This window comes from Megachile rotundata, chromosome 15 (genome assembly GCF_050947335.1).
Source record: "Megachile rotundata isolate GNS110a chromosome 15, iyMegRotu1, whole genome shotgun sequence".
NCBI classification, from domain to species: domain Eukaryota; kingdom Metazoa; phylum Arthropoda; class Insecta; order Hymenoptera; family Megachilidae; genus Megachile; species Megachile rotundata.
The window spans coordinates 14,027,382-14,043,573 of record NC_134997.1 but is presented as its reverse complement, the minus strand read 5'-3'; the positions used below and the strand labels follow the sequence as shown (position 1 = coordinate 14,043,573).

At 36.8% G+C, this 16,192-nt stretch overlaps 3 protein-coding genes across 14 annotated transcripts in view; 2 read left to right on the top strand and 1 right to left on the bottom strand.

The window, feature by feature from the left end:
• The first annotated feature begins 829 nt into the window (after positions 1-829).
• LOC100879925 (condensin-2 complex subunit G2) lies at positions 830-5,905 on the top strand. Of its 6 annotated transcripts, XM_012285791.2 has the most exons (16): positions 835-1,092; positions 1,256-1,419; positions 1,587-1,718; positions 1,803-1,949; positions 2,016-2,132; positions 2,232-2,702; positions 2,781-2,954; positions 3,051-3,377; positions 3,452-3,761; positions 3,824-3,996; positions 4,061-4,300; positions 4,364-4,692; positions 4,764-5,121; positions 5,190-5,483; positions 5,552-5,691; positions 5,766-5,905. In XM_012285791.2, exons 2-16 carry the CDS (start codon positions 1,327-1,329, stop codon positions 5,815-5,817), a joined length of 3,357 nt encoding a protein of 1,118 aa, XP_012141181.2. In that variant the 5' UTR covers positions 835-1,092; positions 1,256-1,326; the 3' UTR covers positions 5,818-5,905. The 6 variants fall into 6 exon arrangements, with proteins under 6 accessions (XP_076396186.1, XP_076396183.1, XP_076396182.1 ...); XM_076540067.1 differs by having other exon boundaries at positions 831-1,092; positions 2,232-2,954; XM_076540071.1 differs by lacking the exon at positions 1,256-1,419 and having other exon boundaries at positions 830-1,092; positions 1,621-1,718; positions 2,232-2,954.
• A 146-nt stretch (positions 5,906-6,051) lies between these two features.
• Positions 6,052-15,301, bottom strand: Cog7 (conserved oligomeric Golgi complex subunit 7). 5 transcript variants are annotated; one of them, XM_012285786.2, is made up of 12 exons: positions 9,700-11,540; positions 9,562-9,620; positions 9,273-9,362; positions 8,742-8,927; positions 8,525-8,656; positions 8,274-8,457; positions 8,006-8,199; positions 7,447-7,938; positions 7,255-7,375; positions 6,997-7,170; positions 6,470-6,931; positions 6,052-6,398 (listed from the first exon to the last, which is right to left on the bottom strand). In XM_012285786.2, exons 2-12 carry the CDS (start codon positions 9,580-9,582, stop codon positions 6,226-6,228), a joined length of 2,229 nt encoding a protein of 742 aa, XP_012141176.1. In that variant the 5' UTR covers positions 9,583-9,620; positions 9,700-11,540; the 3' UTR covers positions 6,052-6,225. The 5 variants fall into 5 exon arrangements, with proteins under 5 accessions (XP_012141176.1, XP_012141178.1, XP_012141177.1 ...); XM_012285788.2 differs by having other exon boundaries at positions 9,580-9,620; XM_012285787.2 differs by having other exon boundaries at positions 9,710-11,540.
• The window catches only part of LOC100881968 (uncharacterized), a 69,546-nt gene continuing 67,515 nt past the window's right edge, over positions 14,162-16,192 (top strand). For all 3 annotated transcript variants that reach the window (XM_076540088.1, XM_012285777.2, XM_076540085.1), the window contains exon 1: positions 14,162-14,642. The gene's annotated coding sequence lies outside the window, so the exon portion shown is untranslated. The remainder of the gene's footprint in view (positions 14,643-16,192) is intronic.

Here is a 16,192-nt window from a genome sequence, read left to right as displayed (position 1 = left end):
GGACATACGTATTTTCAGTTTAGTTCGCAGTTTCGCCGCTAGATGGCGCCACAAATTTTCTCCATAAAATGACATTTTTTTTATTTTCTTTATTAAAGCCTTTAGGAAGCTTTTGTTGCATTATTTTGCTTCTAATGCGATCACATAACACTTTCTGAGCCTCGGAAGTACTCGAAGTTCGCTAATTTTCGAGAAAATCGCATTTTTATATTTTTGTAGTTCCAACTTTCACCGCTAGATGGACGCCAATTTTTTAGTCCATGAAATGGGCTATTTTTCTATTTTCTTTAATAATGGTCCAAGCGGGCTATAATTAGATTCGTTCGATTCCGTAGGCGACAAGGAACAATTTGTATATCTCAGAATTTCGGAAAAGTTCCTAGTTTACGAGAAAATCGAAATTTTCTATTTTTGTAGTTCCAACTTTCACCGCTAGATGGACGGCAATTTTTTAGTCCATGAAATGGGCTATTTTTCTATTTTCCTTAATAATGGTCGTAGCAGGCTATAATTAGATTCATTCGATTCCGTAGGCGACGAGGAACAATTCGTATATCTCAGAATTTCGGAAAAGTCCCTAGTTTTCGAGAAAATCGAAATTTTAGTTTTTCGTAGTTCCGCCGCTCGCCGCTAGATGGCGCCACCTGTACCGTTTTGGACCGAATTCGATAAAAATTGATTTCCTGACTTTATTAGGCATCAAAACGCATCAAACCCTAATAGAAATTTGTTTCTAAATGCCTCAGGAACCATACTACGTCGTCAAAGTGCCGAAATATTGCACCGTTCATCGCTAGATGGCTTAATTTCGTTAGTTGCACCGTTCACTGCTAGATGGCAAGGCCATAAAATGCGAGGCGCGTTTGTTTTGCTTAGAATGATCAATATGGCGACTTCCGTAAAATAGTAAATAAACGGGATTGCATTTATTATAACATCATAATAAATTTGTTTTGAAGGTGTACTTATTTATTGTTCTTATTCTTGTATCCATTAGTAAACGGCTATCACAAAGAATATAAACGTAAAGTGAAGTTTCTTAGTATTCTTAAGTTTTCTTCAAATTTATGTTGTAGGAACCATGTGCATCGTGTAGGTACACGTTTTAACTAAATAACAAATTTGAATTCGTGACATTTAATAAATTCTGTAAATTTAATACTGATAATCTTCGAAATGTACTTTTGAATGATATTACGAAATAAACAAAACTTATATCCAATACGCATGAATAAGACACGTTATTTTCTTTCAGTTTTTAATAAAAAAATGATAAATTCGAAAATAGTTGTATAAACAAAAATCGTGGACTTACCTTTAATAAAAATGTCGCATCAGCGTGAATTGGTAAGGGAGAAAGTCCTTTTTCGGATTTTAAAAAACAAAAGTCCAACTCTTAACAACATATGTGACAAACTGGTATTTATTTATGTATACAAATTATACTACCTATTGATAATATAATTTATATAATTTATACAATTATTTTCACTTAGATCAATCAACCAAATTTTTCAGTAGTTAGGTTCATTTTAATGTTTATATGATGCCATAAAAAAACTGTTTACAATGAATTGTTATTTTAGAATCACAATGTGAAAAACATTGTTTTGTTATCAGAGGATGAACTTTGTGAACTATGGCAACATGTAAAAATTATATTGTTTGAAGCTAAGAATTTATATGCACGGTCATCAAAAAGTGACAGATATGTGAAAGTAAGTTCAATTATATAAATTTTTAAACAAATAAAATTTAATTCATATTCAGCCATGAAGATAATTTTTATATTAAAATTTTAGGAATATAATCAAATGGTTAATCTGATACGTGAAATAACTGCAATGACACTTGAAACAATAACACAAAGAATGTTTATACCTAATGTTTTGTTACAAAATGTAATGTTACTACATTCTGTTATATTCCCTAAAATGAAGAATGACCAGGTTGGTATTTTGTAACAAAACCTGTTAATTTCTAAGAGATTTTAATAAAATACAAATTTGTCTAAGGTCAAGGATGAAATATCATGTCTTTTGGAAAACTGGTGGAAATTAGATATGATATGGAAAGAGAAAGTGATAACAAATTCATTAATATACCTCATTCAAAATTGTAAATCCTCATTGGTAATTATGCATTGAATGAATCATTTAATTTATAATCAAATTATATAGTATAAACTGCTGATGTTAAACCTATTTACTTTTCAATATTTTACTTTTTAGTTACACATAAAACGTTTATATGAGATAAAGTCTAGTATTATATTATTAAAATCTGTTGAAAATGTACAAGAATTACTTAAACTTGTTAGAGAAAAGACCATAATGTCACTTGAAGAAGGTCGAATGTTGATGCTGTACTTGTTTACACTTGGGGAGGAATATATATTGGGAATTCATAATAATATAAAAGTAGTATTACAAAATATTGGACATAATTATATTAATGGATATGCAGATTTATATATGACGGCATGGTCGGATGGAACGAAAAAAGTGAAAAAATTTATCATTGAAAATTGTTTGCGAGATATTGTTTTTCATTGTTTTCGAGCCTATAGAGATTCCGCGGGAAGGGGAAAGCTGGGCAAAAATTTGCTTTTATTTCTGACTGCTATTCACCATAGTAAAAATCAAACAACAAGGTTTATGATTCATAACCAATGTAAACTTTTACTTTGGAAACATTTAAAGGTATCAATAAGAAAAATTATGCAGATATGTAATGGATGGGTATACATATACGAATTGTTTATACAACTGTTTCCACAGGGTCCTGGCTCTTACATTAAATGTAATGCAATAGAAATTCTTTTTATCACGAGCTCTGTCCATTTTACGAGTACCGTAAAAAGTAGAAATAAATGTTATCTTCAAAAATATTATAAAACAATAACCGATCTTTTAAATGATTCAGATTATGAAGTTTGCAATATTACCATGAACGTAAGTTCATTTACATCCTTAATTACCTGAGCATCAGAACGCTTTAAATTAGCTTCCACATAATTATTAATATTGTATAATTTTGAACGTCCTCAGGGTCTTTTCGAAATGTTAGAGAAATATTGGAATTCTGTCCCAAGCAACTATATTAATGATTGGTTGAGCATTTTACTACATTATACTAAAAATTCTAGCAATTCTGAAATGAGAGCGAATGTTTTCATCGGTCTAAAAAACATATTAGTTAAGAAACGGTCGCATAAAATAATCGAGGATTTTCTACCGAATTTTGCATATAGTATTTACGATGAAGATAGCGCGGTACTAGACGCGCTGATCAAATTCTTATGGCATGCACAAAATCAACTTGAAATACCATTTTGGAAGATAATACCCTTAACGTACATACTCGATCGCATGGAGGTGCCTACATAATTATAATAATATATACACTATTGCAATCGCGAATAAAAAAAATAATGTATAATGATTTTCAGACTACTCGAAACATAGTTTTATTGCGGGATTTAATAAAACTTATTTGGTCGCGTATATCGTTAAATAATGCCGACTACGATAATATAACCGATGAAATAACAGACATAGGAATGAAAAATTTTAATGCTATTAGGAGATTTTGCTTTCACTCTGAATCTGTTTTAAGCCACAGTCTGTCCGTGAAGCTTATTGAAACTATTTTACCTATAATAGAAAAAGAGATACAATGCTCAACTTCAAAAAAGATATCACAAAAAAACAGATGTAAAAAATTGAAGCTTGTAAATAAAGAAAGCAATTGCAAAAATGGTAAAGACATATATGATTAAATTAGATTTTAGGATTAAACATTAATAGTTTTTTTTTTTTAGTAACAAACATAAATAATTACGAAGAAGATTTTGATTATAAAAAAATGCAAATATATATTGATGTTATTTCTATATTATTACTAACTAATATTAAAAATATAGAAAGGGAAGGAAAAACAGAAGTTTTACAACTAATTGCAAACATACTGCCAGAGTTATTAAAATACTTTAAGGTGGGTGTTTAAAAATTTGTTTCCACTCTATAAATTATTTACGTATACGTAATTTTGTTTTTAGGAGACTACAGTAAATGAATCAGTAATATTTTTATTTTCTGTAATACCTCCAAAATTGTTTCCAAATTTTATCGAAATTGTAGATATGTTAGTACAAGAATTATGCGATCTCAAAACCCGCGATGATATCATACTTACAATTATATATGTTCTTATGAAGTGGGAAAGAGAAGACACGATTTTACTTACGTTGACAAACGTTTTCACAAAATCTTTAAATATAAATCCACAGCATAATGAGGTACAAATAACATTTTGTTCATAGATATATCGATAATATAAAAAATAATAACCATCGTTTTAGAGCACTGCCGATGGGGATGGGGTTAAAATAAATGAGGAAGGCTTAGAATTAAGTTTAAGGATTCTAAAACATTTGTTACATATAGAACATCAATCGATTTCCTTGAATAAATATCATAAAAATATACTTGAGTTTTGGACAAGTTTACATAGATTAAAAATATTTATAGAAAGACAATTAAAAAATAATTGCAACGTGAAAAGTCTGGAATCTAAAGACTTAATTGTAGAATTTTTTAAAGAGTACATATCATTGACCTTTTTGCTACACAAAGAAGACGTGTTCGATGCACCACAACATTTCTCGGAAATGTTGTTATGGATTAAAAAGTATGAACTAATTGTATATTTTTGGCATCTTTTGTTCTAATAACATAATTAACATTTTATTTTCAACATAGGATAGTGATACCACATATATCACACATCGATGTAGATACGCTAGATAGTCATTCAACTTGTATAAATTTAATAAGAACTACTTTTGATATGTCGAATTTACTACTGAAAGGATGCAATAACACCCCAAAATTATGTTGTGATATTGTACTTTTATACTGTTGCTGTTTATCATCGGAAAGTGGTGTAGCTTTTTTGAATAATGCATTCGATGCAATAATGATATTGTTAGATTTCGGTAAAACAGCTTACGAGAATCAAGAACCAAATTTAATAAATATTGTTGTACCAAATTTTGTTTGTGTCACAATGATAACTTTAACCAAATATAACAAAGGTGTTCTAATAAAATATACAAATGTAAGTACCTTTAGAATAATTTTTTAAAAATATTATCTACATTGAATTATCTAATTTATTGATTGCAGAATTTAATAGTATTACGCGAATTGACACAAAAGTACTTTTCTATCATTAAAAGTATTTTTAACAATCAAAACATGTGTCTTCCGTTCATAACTATCATGCTCAATGTTGCAATTAGCAGCATAAGCACGGAAATGACTCGAGTACTTCAAGATGCAACTACCATAGAGGAAAGCATCATAACCGTGACTTTTCCTTACTTGGCAAAGAAAATATTAAATATTATTTTAAACGTAAAAAAATACCAAAAATTAACCATACAGGTATTAACAGGAGCAATAACTAATTATACTAAAGTAAGTATCTGTAAATAGACTACTCAATATTTTACAACTTACTAACAGTGCGTTGTGTTGTACTTCAGATCGACATGCTTTCGGCTCTAGTCGTGATACACCGGTTGCATAAATCGTCCAATAAAAAGATTATCAATAAGCTTAAGAATTTAACACTAGCGTCAAAAATGCATAACCAAAAACATTCTTATCACACTGCCCTTGACAGGTACCACAAATGTTAACTTATAGAAATGCCGTATTGACAGTTATACCATAAAAATGAATATCTTACCTTTTCAGATCTATACGTGATGCAATGAATATAGTTATACGTGCAATACTGAAGCAATGATAAATAATGCGTTATTCAGCAAAATGCATTTTACGCGATGAACAATTTAATAGTTTATAATTTTCATGTGCTTCTAGATTTTTAAGAGTGCATTTTATTACATTTTTGTATGACATAGAAAGAATTATTTTTTTACAAAAATTGAAAGTACAAAATTTCGTAGAATTAGTTCTTACAGATTGGATCTTTTATGTTATTCATAGAATAAGAATATCAAGAAAATTTGAGAACATCTAAATTATAAAAATATATGTATATATTTTCTATTTATAGAAATGTAACTATTTTTATACAAAAGAAATGACTAATTACTATAAATATATACACGTTAATTTCTTTTCCCAAAAATATTTAAATAAATAACAACATTTCGTATAATTTTTAAGATACTTATCTTTCGCGTATTAATTAACTGGAATACGTAATATTTCGCATTTGTCTTACTGCAGCCACAACTCTGGCATTACATCCAGAACTACCACTTTGATACTCTTCTGGTGACAATCTCAATAAAAGAGACATGTGTTGTAAATTTTCTGACAAAGATAGACCAAGTTCTTCCAACACATTACCTAGATAATCTAGAAAATTTTTTATACACATAACATTTTAATTTATCGATTTAAATAATTTACCAGAACAAACAGCATACCTATATCAGTAGCAAGTTGTTTGCATGCAGCAGAACTTAAGAATTGACAAATTCCTAAGGTTTGATCTAAAAACATTTGACAGGTTCCTTTGGCAATGATATCCAACAGGATACCTGTAAATCCGGATTCAGTTGTGCCTTGTGCATATTGTGGATCTGCTGCTTTCAGCGCTTGATTAAGACTTGGATTTTCTCTAAGCAAAAATGGTTCCAAGTGCTGAGGTAATGTCATTAAATATTGCCCAACTTGTGTTATATATTCTTGAGGTGCGAAACTATAATCAGGTAAATCTGCACTTAGATGAGTCATTTTATTCGTTTCTGTCGACCATGCAGGTGCCTTTTGTACTAATAATAGTTGAGTAAAAATAGGGGCAAAAATCACTTCGTATGTTGCACGATGTAAATCTGAACACAATTTGTGAATAGACTTTATTATGGCATCAAGAATGGTTTCTTCCTCTGAAAGAAAGGATAATTACGATAACGAGAAGAAATTTTATTTTCGTACAAAAGTCCGCTATTACCTTTCTGAAAGGATGAAACCAAATTTTCTAGTTCTGTTTGGCTCGATGTATTTAAAAGTAGCTTTTTATATTGATTAAAAACACTATCGGCTGTACTTTGTAATTTATTATTAGCCTCGGTTACATCGATTACCAAACACTTTTCGAACTGTTGAACTTGTCCCAAAAGATCACCTGTTTAAATTAAAATATTCGTAATAATTTTACGAACATCGTAAAAACAAAATTGACGCGAACCAATCCCGTATGTGTAATTACCTATAGTTTGCATTAAAGTGAGACACATTTGAAATAAATTCCAATCCTCGTGTTTCACTTTTTTGCGTTCCAACTGACGTATGGTTGTTTGATATTTTTCAAGATATTTATTAAAATAGCTCTACAAATACAAGAAAATTTTACTATACATTTGATAAAAATGTCTTCGAATTTTACTTCCAGTAGCATTACATTTAAAGATTTTAGTAAACCCGGATATCCACAGCCATCCGTAAATAGTTTGCATCTTTTATTTGCTTCATTTGCGTATTCCATTACTCTCGAAATACTAAGAGAAAGAGCACTAATCGTATCGCTTAAATCATCTCGCGTACACTCTATAGACTGTAGCTGATGTTCAAGTTGCGCAGTTTCGTAAATATGATACTTAACAATGTATGGGACATAAGGCGAATATATTGCTTGTGCTAACGATAACAATTTTGAATTCTGTAATTTTCCATGTGAAGACGATTCGATAATACCTTGTAAGTTCACTACAAAATGTCTTGTAATTTGTTTAAGTTCCAACAACAGCGATAACTGCATGGCATTGGAATGTTGCTTTAATACTGCTTCTATGCATTCTGGAATGCCTGGATCTAAACTTCTTAAAAGATCGGCATATACTTCGACTATAATCTCGATCGAAACGTTTGGAAACACTTGATGACACCATTTCACCTTTATCAGAAACGTATTATTTTGATAAAACATTTTAGTTTAATAACATTCCCAAAATAATAACTACCTGATCATTCCAAGTAGATAATAGTTTATCATAATAAGTGTGTAACCAATAGGAAACATTTTCATCTTGTGCTAGTTCAATAGTTCTACGCCACTCTTGCCCTAATGAGACTTTCAAACAATTATGGTAATATTTAAGAAGTTGCGGTAAACGGTCCATTTTATCGAAAATATCCACATAAACTTTGGACTGTTCTAAATATTTTATAGGACAAATGTAAGGTATAATCTTTTAAACCATAAATTTGTTAAGCAATTAAGTAATTTACCTAAATTTGCAGCAGTAAATGCTTGAACTAACTTTGGACTAGCCATTGCTTCTAAACGATTTTTTAGTCCTTCTAATTGAAATTTTTTATCTTCATAATCAACAACATTTACAAGCATTGCCAATGATTTTTGCATGCTAAACAATTTATTTGCAATGGCTTCTATATCACCCGATTCAAATACCTAGAATAGTGGAATAAATATGAACGATAGTTCATAAAACTTATCCTATTTTTACCATATAATGTACCTCTTCGACATCATTGGCCAATACACTCCAATTATCAGCCTCATGTAAGCCTTGTTTGGCAGCTTGCAAATCTGTTTTTATTTTATCTATCCTTTCTAACGTTGCCATTGATGATGCAGTGTCTTTCTCAACCTATTCAATAAATATTACCACCATGTGAATTATAATTACATAGATAGTTAACGAATAGAAAAATCTCTTTAGCAAGAAATAAAACCTTTTCTATTTCTTGTTTTACGGCAACCATTTTTTCACTTAGAGCTATAGCTTCCTGCTGTAAAAGTTGAGTATCCCTTAAGACTCTTGGTAAACTCGAAAGAACGGACTGACTGGTTTCTTCTAAAGCACCATTGACTTGTTGCACGTATAATTGTAATTTCATTACCAGAGATGAAACAAATGCCTACAATTTTAAAAAATATTTTGAAAACATCTATTGCTTTGTCAAGGAAAACCACATATGAGTTGCATAAATGTAATTATTTGAAAAATATCACAAACAGTTTTCACAATTTTTTAAAAGGCTCAAATAAACTAGAAACTGAAAATATATTTCCTTTGAAGAATAAAATTTTCATTTGCGATGCGGTAAAAAAATCATTGTAAAAAAAACATAGTGTCATTGACCGCGGTGCACTGAAAATCGTCAGTTTAGTGACTGACTGTACTGGTGCAACTGAAATTTAAAAACTTCAAGAAAAGAAGGGAATCGACGCAATCGAGATTCCCGTAATCGAACGCAACTTACATCTTTATTTTCTTGTGCCTCGGCAGATTTAAACGTTTTGTTAATCCAATCTTTGACATCGAAAGTATCTTCGGAAAACGCGGATACATCCTGAAAGCATCGATTTAAGGTTAGGAATAACTCTATTTTTCGTTTCGAGAATTTTCTCGATTATCACTAAATATGTCATAACGCTTTTAAACTCTGCATACGCGTAACATATCATTCCGAAGTGAATATGCTGGCTTGAAAATTTGTAATGTATGCGAATTGAGTAACGAACGAGAAAAAAAACAGGTTAAAAATTTACCGATTTTTTGCTGCTTACCATAGTTTTAATTTTAAATCGCAAACAGCCTTATTAAAACACTGAAAAATAAAAAATTATGAATAGTTCAACGTAGACGATAACCCGAATAACTATAAAGACAATGTTTATTTTCCGTACGTGCTATTACTTTTTCTCTACCGCCGCATAGCGCAGAAGTGTCTCATTGCAGTTTGCTGCACTTCGTGCGTTTGTGACACCGGAACCTGGATACGAGTTTTTTATTTTACAACGAAATTAGACCGTTTTTTCATTTCGTTACATGCGTATCGCAAATTATGTTTATAAATTATTTGAAACTAGTGTTTGCAGAGTAGGAGCTACTCGGTGGATCGATCGTGCAAATGTGCAATATATGTATACTTCGGTTACGATACGCGATTCTAGGTTATCGTATTTCGTTCAATCAATGACTCGGTACGAGGAAATCGCGAGAAATTTTTGAACACCGTATTCGCTGTATAGTACGTTATTTATTATAGTAAAAAGGTCGATACTAGAAAACGAACGTCAAAATAATAATGGATTACGATCGAAATAAAAAAGCAACGAGTAAATCGAGTGTTGTTTCTTTTTTTCTGACAATTGTGACAAAACGACTTTTGTATCTCGGATTCCAGACGGATACTGTACGGAAAAGGTCTTTCACTTCCTGAAAGACGCGCTCCTTCACCCCGTCGCGATCATCACCGGTGTTTTCTCGTAACGCACAAGTTCACGTTTGGGATTCGGACTGCCTACCAAGATGCGGCAAATCGAAGAGGAAAAGGGAGAGAAAATGGAGAACAACGCGTTATCGGCCGCTTCCGGGCCCTTTGTTGATTGCCACGCCTCCGAGACTGCGTTTGCGCGCGACGATTTGCGCAACAGTTGGAAGTTGGAATTTTGCCTCGAAATAGCCTTAGCCTCGACGAAAATAAGGAGAGCTAGCTGAGCGGAACTGCAACACAACTGTACTTTGCCCTTTTCTTTGCGAGCGTTGAACACGTCGCGTAGCGTCGCGTCGTGTCGCGTCGTCCCGTTCCGATGAGCAGAGGCTACCTCTCAGGTTCACCTACGTATACGCCACGCGTGTGTGTTCGTTTTTATACGTTACCGTGGACCTATTACGTATATCATTCGATTATTCGAAGCATTCGCGATATACGATTCGATACCTTATTTGCACTTGCTTCGAGATTATACGCGCAGACGATGCCAATAACTTACGACCGTTTTTCTTCCTTTCTTTTACTTTTTCTTTTTTATATCGCCAATTTGAAACAATATCTCCAAGTTTTTATGCTCTCTCGATGCTTAACGAGGAAATTATTCTTTCGCATAAAGTTGAACTTTATTACGGACAGCAATCAGACTCAATCAGTAGAGTATATTAGAACCGTATGCATTTAACGTCGCATATAAAGTGCGTCGATCAGAAGTCCAATTTTGTAATCTCGCTGTGCATACGAATGCGTGCCGCTGATAAATTGTCCTTCAATTCGACTAGACTGGAACAATTTCAAAAACCGCCATCTTAATTTACCTTGCTCCATCACCGAAAAAGTTTATTTAATTAGACGCCTTTCTTTTTCACCGTTTACTACGCGCAATTATTTCATAATTTACGCGTTGGTTCCATAATTTTATTAGCAGATCCTCGTACACGAGCGTAAAGTAAGAACGGTCGAGCATAGAAGGTACATAGCCGTACCTTTTGCGAAGCATAAAAATTATGGAACCATTACCCTTCTACGGAAAAACCATTGTATCTGGTCCCAGGACGAATATGCGATACAGCGACCCGTAGGAAGGGCAAGAGGTGTCCTCAGCCTTGAAGCTCTACCAGCCAATCCCAAGCCTGTATCCGCAGACACAGGTCACGGGATTGGCTAAACGTTCTCCACGATACCAACCACCTCCCAAGAGCTTCCGGTTGAAACAACAGACAGATTTCCCAAAAACCAGAGAATCGGTGAGTTCAGAGAACAGGTAACGTTGATTCTCTTTTTACCTTCTCTTTCTCACTTTGATCAAGCACTCGTGTTTCCTTCGATGCACTACCAGTTGAACGACGCGAAAACCTGCAAGCGGTTATCGAGGCGCGATAAACGAACCGATCGACGAGTTTTCGTCGTCTTTCCTGCACGAAGCTGTCCGATGCTCCCATGCTGTCTTATGACCCCTTACGCGTGCAGCACGGAAACAATTTTTTTGATCGACGGAAACGCAACGATCGGCAAGATTACGCCGCGATTGATTTACCCGCGTTCGTTCCCGCGAAACACTCGAGAATCCACGTACATATTTGGTGTCAGCCTTTGGACGACGCTCGAATTACATCTGGCTGCGATACAATATATTGGACCAGCCAATTACCTTCTTTTTTCTATCTTGATTTCTAAAACGCACCAACGCTTCGGCCGTTCAAGCTTCGATTCTGGTTTGCGTGCTTGACGAATCCTCAGACAATTACTCATAAAATTCAGAGCGAGTATTTGTGCTTGGACTAGACGGCACCTTAATGCACGAATTCCGTAAGCACTAGCTCCCGCTAAATAAATCCTCCCATACAGCGCTTTGTATTAATCGCTACTTATTGTTCGTTGCCGTTCGAAATTATGCATAACGATTCGTCTTCCCGTTTCGTTTTTTCCGATTTTAACGATTCGATCGAGAATCCCACGATCGAACGTGTAACTCCGTTTAATTCCGTGGCTCGCTCGCTGAAACTTTCCAAAGACAATCAACGCTATCGTCTGCCACTTTGCAAAGTAAACGTACCGAGGATGTTGGCGAACGAAATTAATGATGTTCCTTTCCAATCTAGTTCGGGTACGATCCCTATGGAATTTGCCCGTATTCTATCATAACTATACCTCGATGCACAAACACATCGTCGAGCATATCGTCGTTTCTCTTTCTAATTCTTTTCGACCGCGCAAGAAGGTGAGGTACGTTTCGTTCGCCTAGTACGCCGTGCAACGCGATCGACCGTTCCAAGGTAACAGGTCCTTAACCCGTAAGACGATCGTCGAGTATGAAAATCTTTTGTTAGGAGCAAGATTCGAATCTGTTTCGCGACGTTCGACTCCGTATCGCGTCTAATGGTAAAGAGCGTACGTTGTACTGGATAAAGAAATTATTCGACCGGTAACGGCAGTGACTGTACCGAGACCGCGCTACGGTTCTGAGAAAATAAACTCTCCCGCGCTTCTTCGTTGGCCGTAGGTTCGCGCAGCCACCTCGTGAATTCTGTTCTTCGAAGATCGAGTTGATTCGAATAGCCATGCTTCCCCCTGGGGACCGTAAGGGGACGAGGCGAGCCTCTCGACTGCGCAATTCGCGTTGCAGAGAGAGGGAGAGAGAGAGAAAAAGAGAGAAAAGGAAAAAAAAGAAAACGTAGAGACGATAAAAAGGTAAAAAGGAACGAGGCGAACGGGATATCGAATTTTTTTGCGGCCCCTCCTCGCTTTGCGCCTATATTGATTTTTAGAAATTCCTCGCGAGACGGCCGAACGAACGTACATAACGAACGAACATAGTGAAACGGATCGTAAGAGAAAAGAGAAGGAAATGAAACGAAACGAAACGAAGTGGACTGGAAAGAAACACACGGATCTGGAGTCATCGTGTCATAGGGCGGATGTTAAGCGCCGTTATACAAAATCTTTCGATCGGGCAACGTTTCGTCGTAAACGCGAAATAGGACTAACTCGGTTATTAAATCGTCGAGCATCGCGTGTTTTTACCGCGGAACGTCTGAACTCGGTCGAACGTGTAAGAGGTCTTCTTCTCTAGTAGGTTTCAAGTTGAACCGGAACGCTTTCGTGCCTCATTGTAAGGTGACGATGCGAATATTCGTTACGTAATATTATTAGCGGATGTTCTTCCGCTTTTCGTAACCTCCTTTCATCGTTTCGTGCCGTACGCTACGAATTCGATCGTTTTCCGTTGCAAAATTCCGTTGTTCGCACAGCTCCGTACAATTTCTCGTGGGCGCGTTAAAAAATACCGTAAATCGTAACGTTGATCGAATAGTTTATTCTTCGTATCGCTATCGATATTCGATAGTGACGGAATGTCGACGCGTATCGTGACATTCGAAGGAAAACGCGAGGAGTTTATTCGAGGAAGAAGCGCGATATAATATTAAAGGGGTTGCCGTGAGCACGTTTAAAGGTATTAACACGATTTGTAAGAGCGTGTTTACAGCATTTGTTTCTAACAGCGGGAAAATTCCCACCCGCGTTAGACATAATACGAGACGGTCCTGCTCATAGTCGAAAGCAATCGAAGGTAGTCGAAGTCGTCCGAGGACAGTGGAAAATAGTGGGATGTTTCCCCTCTTTCGGTTCTAACCATCCCTCTGTCCCCACCATCGGTCGCATCCCCTTCCTTCACACTCGGCTCGGTAGCTCTCTCTCTCTCTCTCTTTCTCTCCCTCTCTGTTTCGCTCGTACTCGTTGACGGTTCTCTCAGTCGCTTCCTCCTCCCTCTCTGTCTTGCTTCGGCTGGCTGTCTCCGTCTCTCCTTCTTTCCGTCTTTGTCCGTCTCTGTTTCTCTTTCTTGCTCGTTCAGCTCGTTCTTAACGTCAAACCACTTAGGGCCGCGGACCTCGGCAGTCAGTCGATCTTTCCTAGCAGCAGCATTCCGGCATTTTCCACCTGATCGCGCGCGGGCGGTCCGGCAAACGCCATTTTGTTCGTCACGTCTCTTCGACACGTCTCCTCGTTAGAGAGGATCCTCGTGCGTAAAACGAAAACGTTTGTATGTGCCGCGCACCCTTCCACGCCCCGTGGGACACCTGCGTTATCAAAAACAACAAACGAAGGCGACGCACTTTGTAATACACGCGCGTTGTTGTGTGGTGCCGGTGGTTTACTTCGATCGTTCGGTGTCAGGCAACGAGGAAGGGACGCTTGGCAAACGGGAAAGGACGCCGGGTATTGTTTTTCCGTTGACGAGACCCGCACGGAACGGAGTGCGTGACCCCGCGTGGTGTTCTTCTCTGCATGTTCTTCTCTTCGTTCTTTCGTCGAGCGCACGTTTGAGGACGACGCAGGAAAATAACACGCGAAAACGTGAGTACGCACCAAATACTTTCCACGTACGCGGACCTTTTCACCGCTTTTTCGTTTCTCGCACCCTCCAACGTTAGATCTCTTGTTTTTTTCTGCCTGCATGGCATCGTCTGCCATGTTAGACCGGCGTCTCTTTCTCTTTCTCCCTCCTTTTTTCCCTCTTTTTCTCCGTCCTTCTCTTTTCGCTTTCTCCCTTCTCCCGCTGTTCCCCTTCCTTGTCGCGCTTGTAAACCGCGCTCACCCCCCTCCCGCAGGCTCGTCCAAACAGAAGCGTCGACACGAATTTTCCGATTGCAAATTTTAACGATAACAACGATGACGATGACGGTCCCGGTGAGAAACGACGAGGACGCCGCCTGTCAAGCGACCCCTCGTCTTCATTGACGCGGCCGCGTGTTTTCGCTTACTCGTACATACGTGCGTGCGCGTGTGCGCGTGACTGTGTGCGTGTGCGCGTTGCCGTGCCTCGTCGGAGCCGAGCGAAGAGAGGGAGAATCTAGACAGCGGGAGGGAGAGAGAGAAAAGAAAGAAAGAGACGAAACGAGAACACGCTCGTAGAATGACACGAGTCAAAACGAAACGTCGTGTGCCGAATGATTCTACGCGAACGCGCGCGGACTATCTCTAGAGGCGTGTTTGCCTCTTTTCGGGACGATACTCCTTTTCGCGCTGGATTTTCGCGTCTTCGAACGACGGACATAACCTCAAAAGCTCCGTAATGCCGGATCTCGTGTACGTGCTTCTATGTATGTAGGCGGGGTTCTTGACACTTGGACGTTACCGACGATTCAGCACGTGCACGCGTTCGATGCTCGGGAGATAGCGCGTCAAAGCGTGTAACCGATCGAAGTATAATCGGAGCTTTGTTTATTTTTCGCGATGCCTTTAGACGCGCGCGGGAGAAAAACCGATCGAATCTCGAAAGAGAGACAGGATTCCTAAACACGTGCTCGGAAAAGCTTTTTCTTCCGGAGCATTTTCTATGTCGCGTCTTCGGATCGCGATGTTTTTCGAATCGTTACGATTTCGAAATGACTCATCGTTACGAATCGAATTAAGGAAGAAGCTTTCCACGAACGCCGCGCAGTAACCGTGCTTGCTTATCATTGCGCGGAAATTTTTCATTCTGGGAAAACCTTTAATCGGTTTCGTCGTTTTTGCGAATCGACTGGCAAACTATTATACGCCAATAATTTACGTAATAGTTTGATATATCACGTTGCACGTCATTTACATTTTCCGTTTTTTCTTCCGCGCGATCGTAACTCGCCTCGAGTTCTCTCCTCGAATATAGGTTAGAAAATATTTTTCGCGCGTCATATTTACCGACAAATATCGAAAGCCACGATTGGCTCGACTAGAATCTTTATCGAGGGAAAAACAACGCTGTTTTGCTCCGCTCGATTCTCTTTGTCAGTTTCGATAGAATTAGTATCTCCGATGATGTATATATACGTTGTACGATTTTGAAACTGTTATCTCGAAACGAGAAAATCTCGTACAGGGTATGTTTTTCGTTCGCTATTTAAGAATAGCGTTATCTCGACTAT

Coding starts and splice junctions, on each gene's coding strand:
- Cog7 (XM_076540072.1), bottom strand. CDS start 14,759: ATGGCAGACGATGCCATGCAGGCAGAAAAAAACAAGAGATCTAACGTT. Junction 8,458..8,524: donor TGGCCAATGATGTCGAAGAG/GTACATTATATG, acceptor CCACTATTCTAG/GTATTTGAATCGGGTGATAT. Junction 7,171..7,254: donor CACTTTAATGCAAACTATAG/GTAATTACACAT, acceptor TAATTTAAACAG/GTGATCTTTTGGGACAAGTT.
- LOC100879925 (XM_076540067.1), top strand. CDS start 1,327: ATGTCGCATCAGCGTGAATTGGTAAGGGAGAAAGTCCTTTTTCGGATT. Junction 1,420..1,586: donor ACAACATATGTGACAAACTG/GTATTTATTTAT, acceptor TTGTTATTTTAG/AATCACAATGTGAAAAACAT. Junction 2,955..3,050: donor TTTGCAATATTACCATGAAC/GTAAGTTCATTT, acceptor GAACGTCCTCAG/GGTCTTTTCGAAATGTTAGA.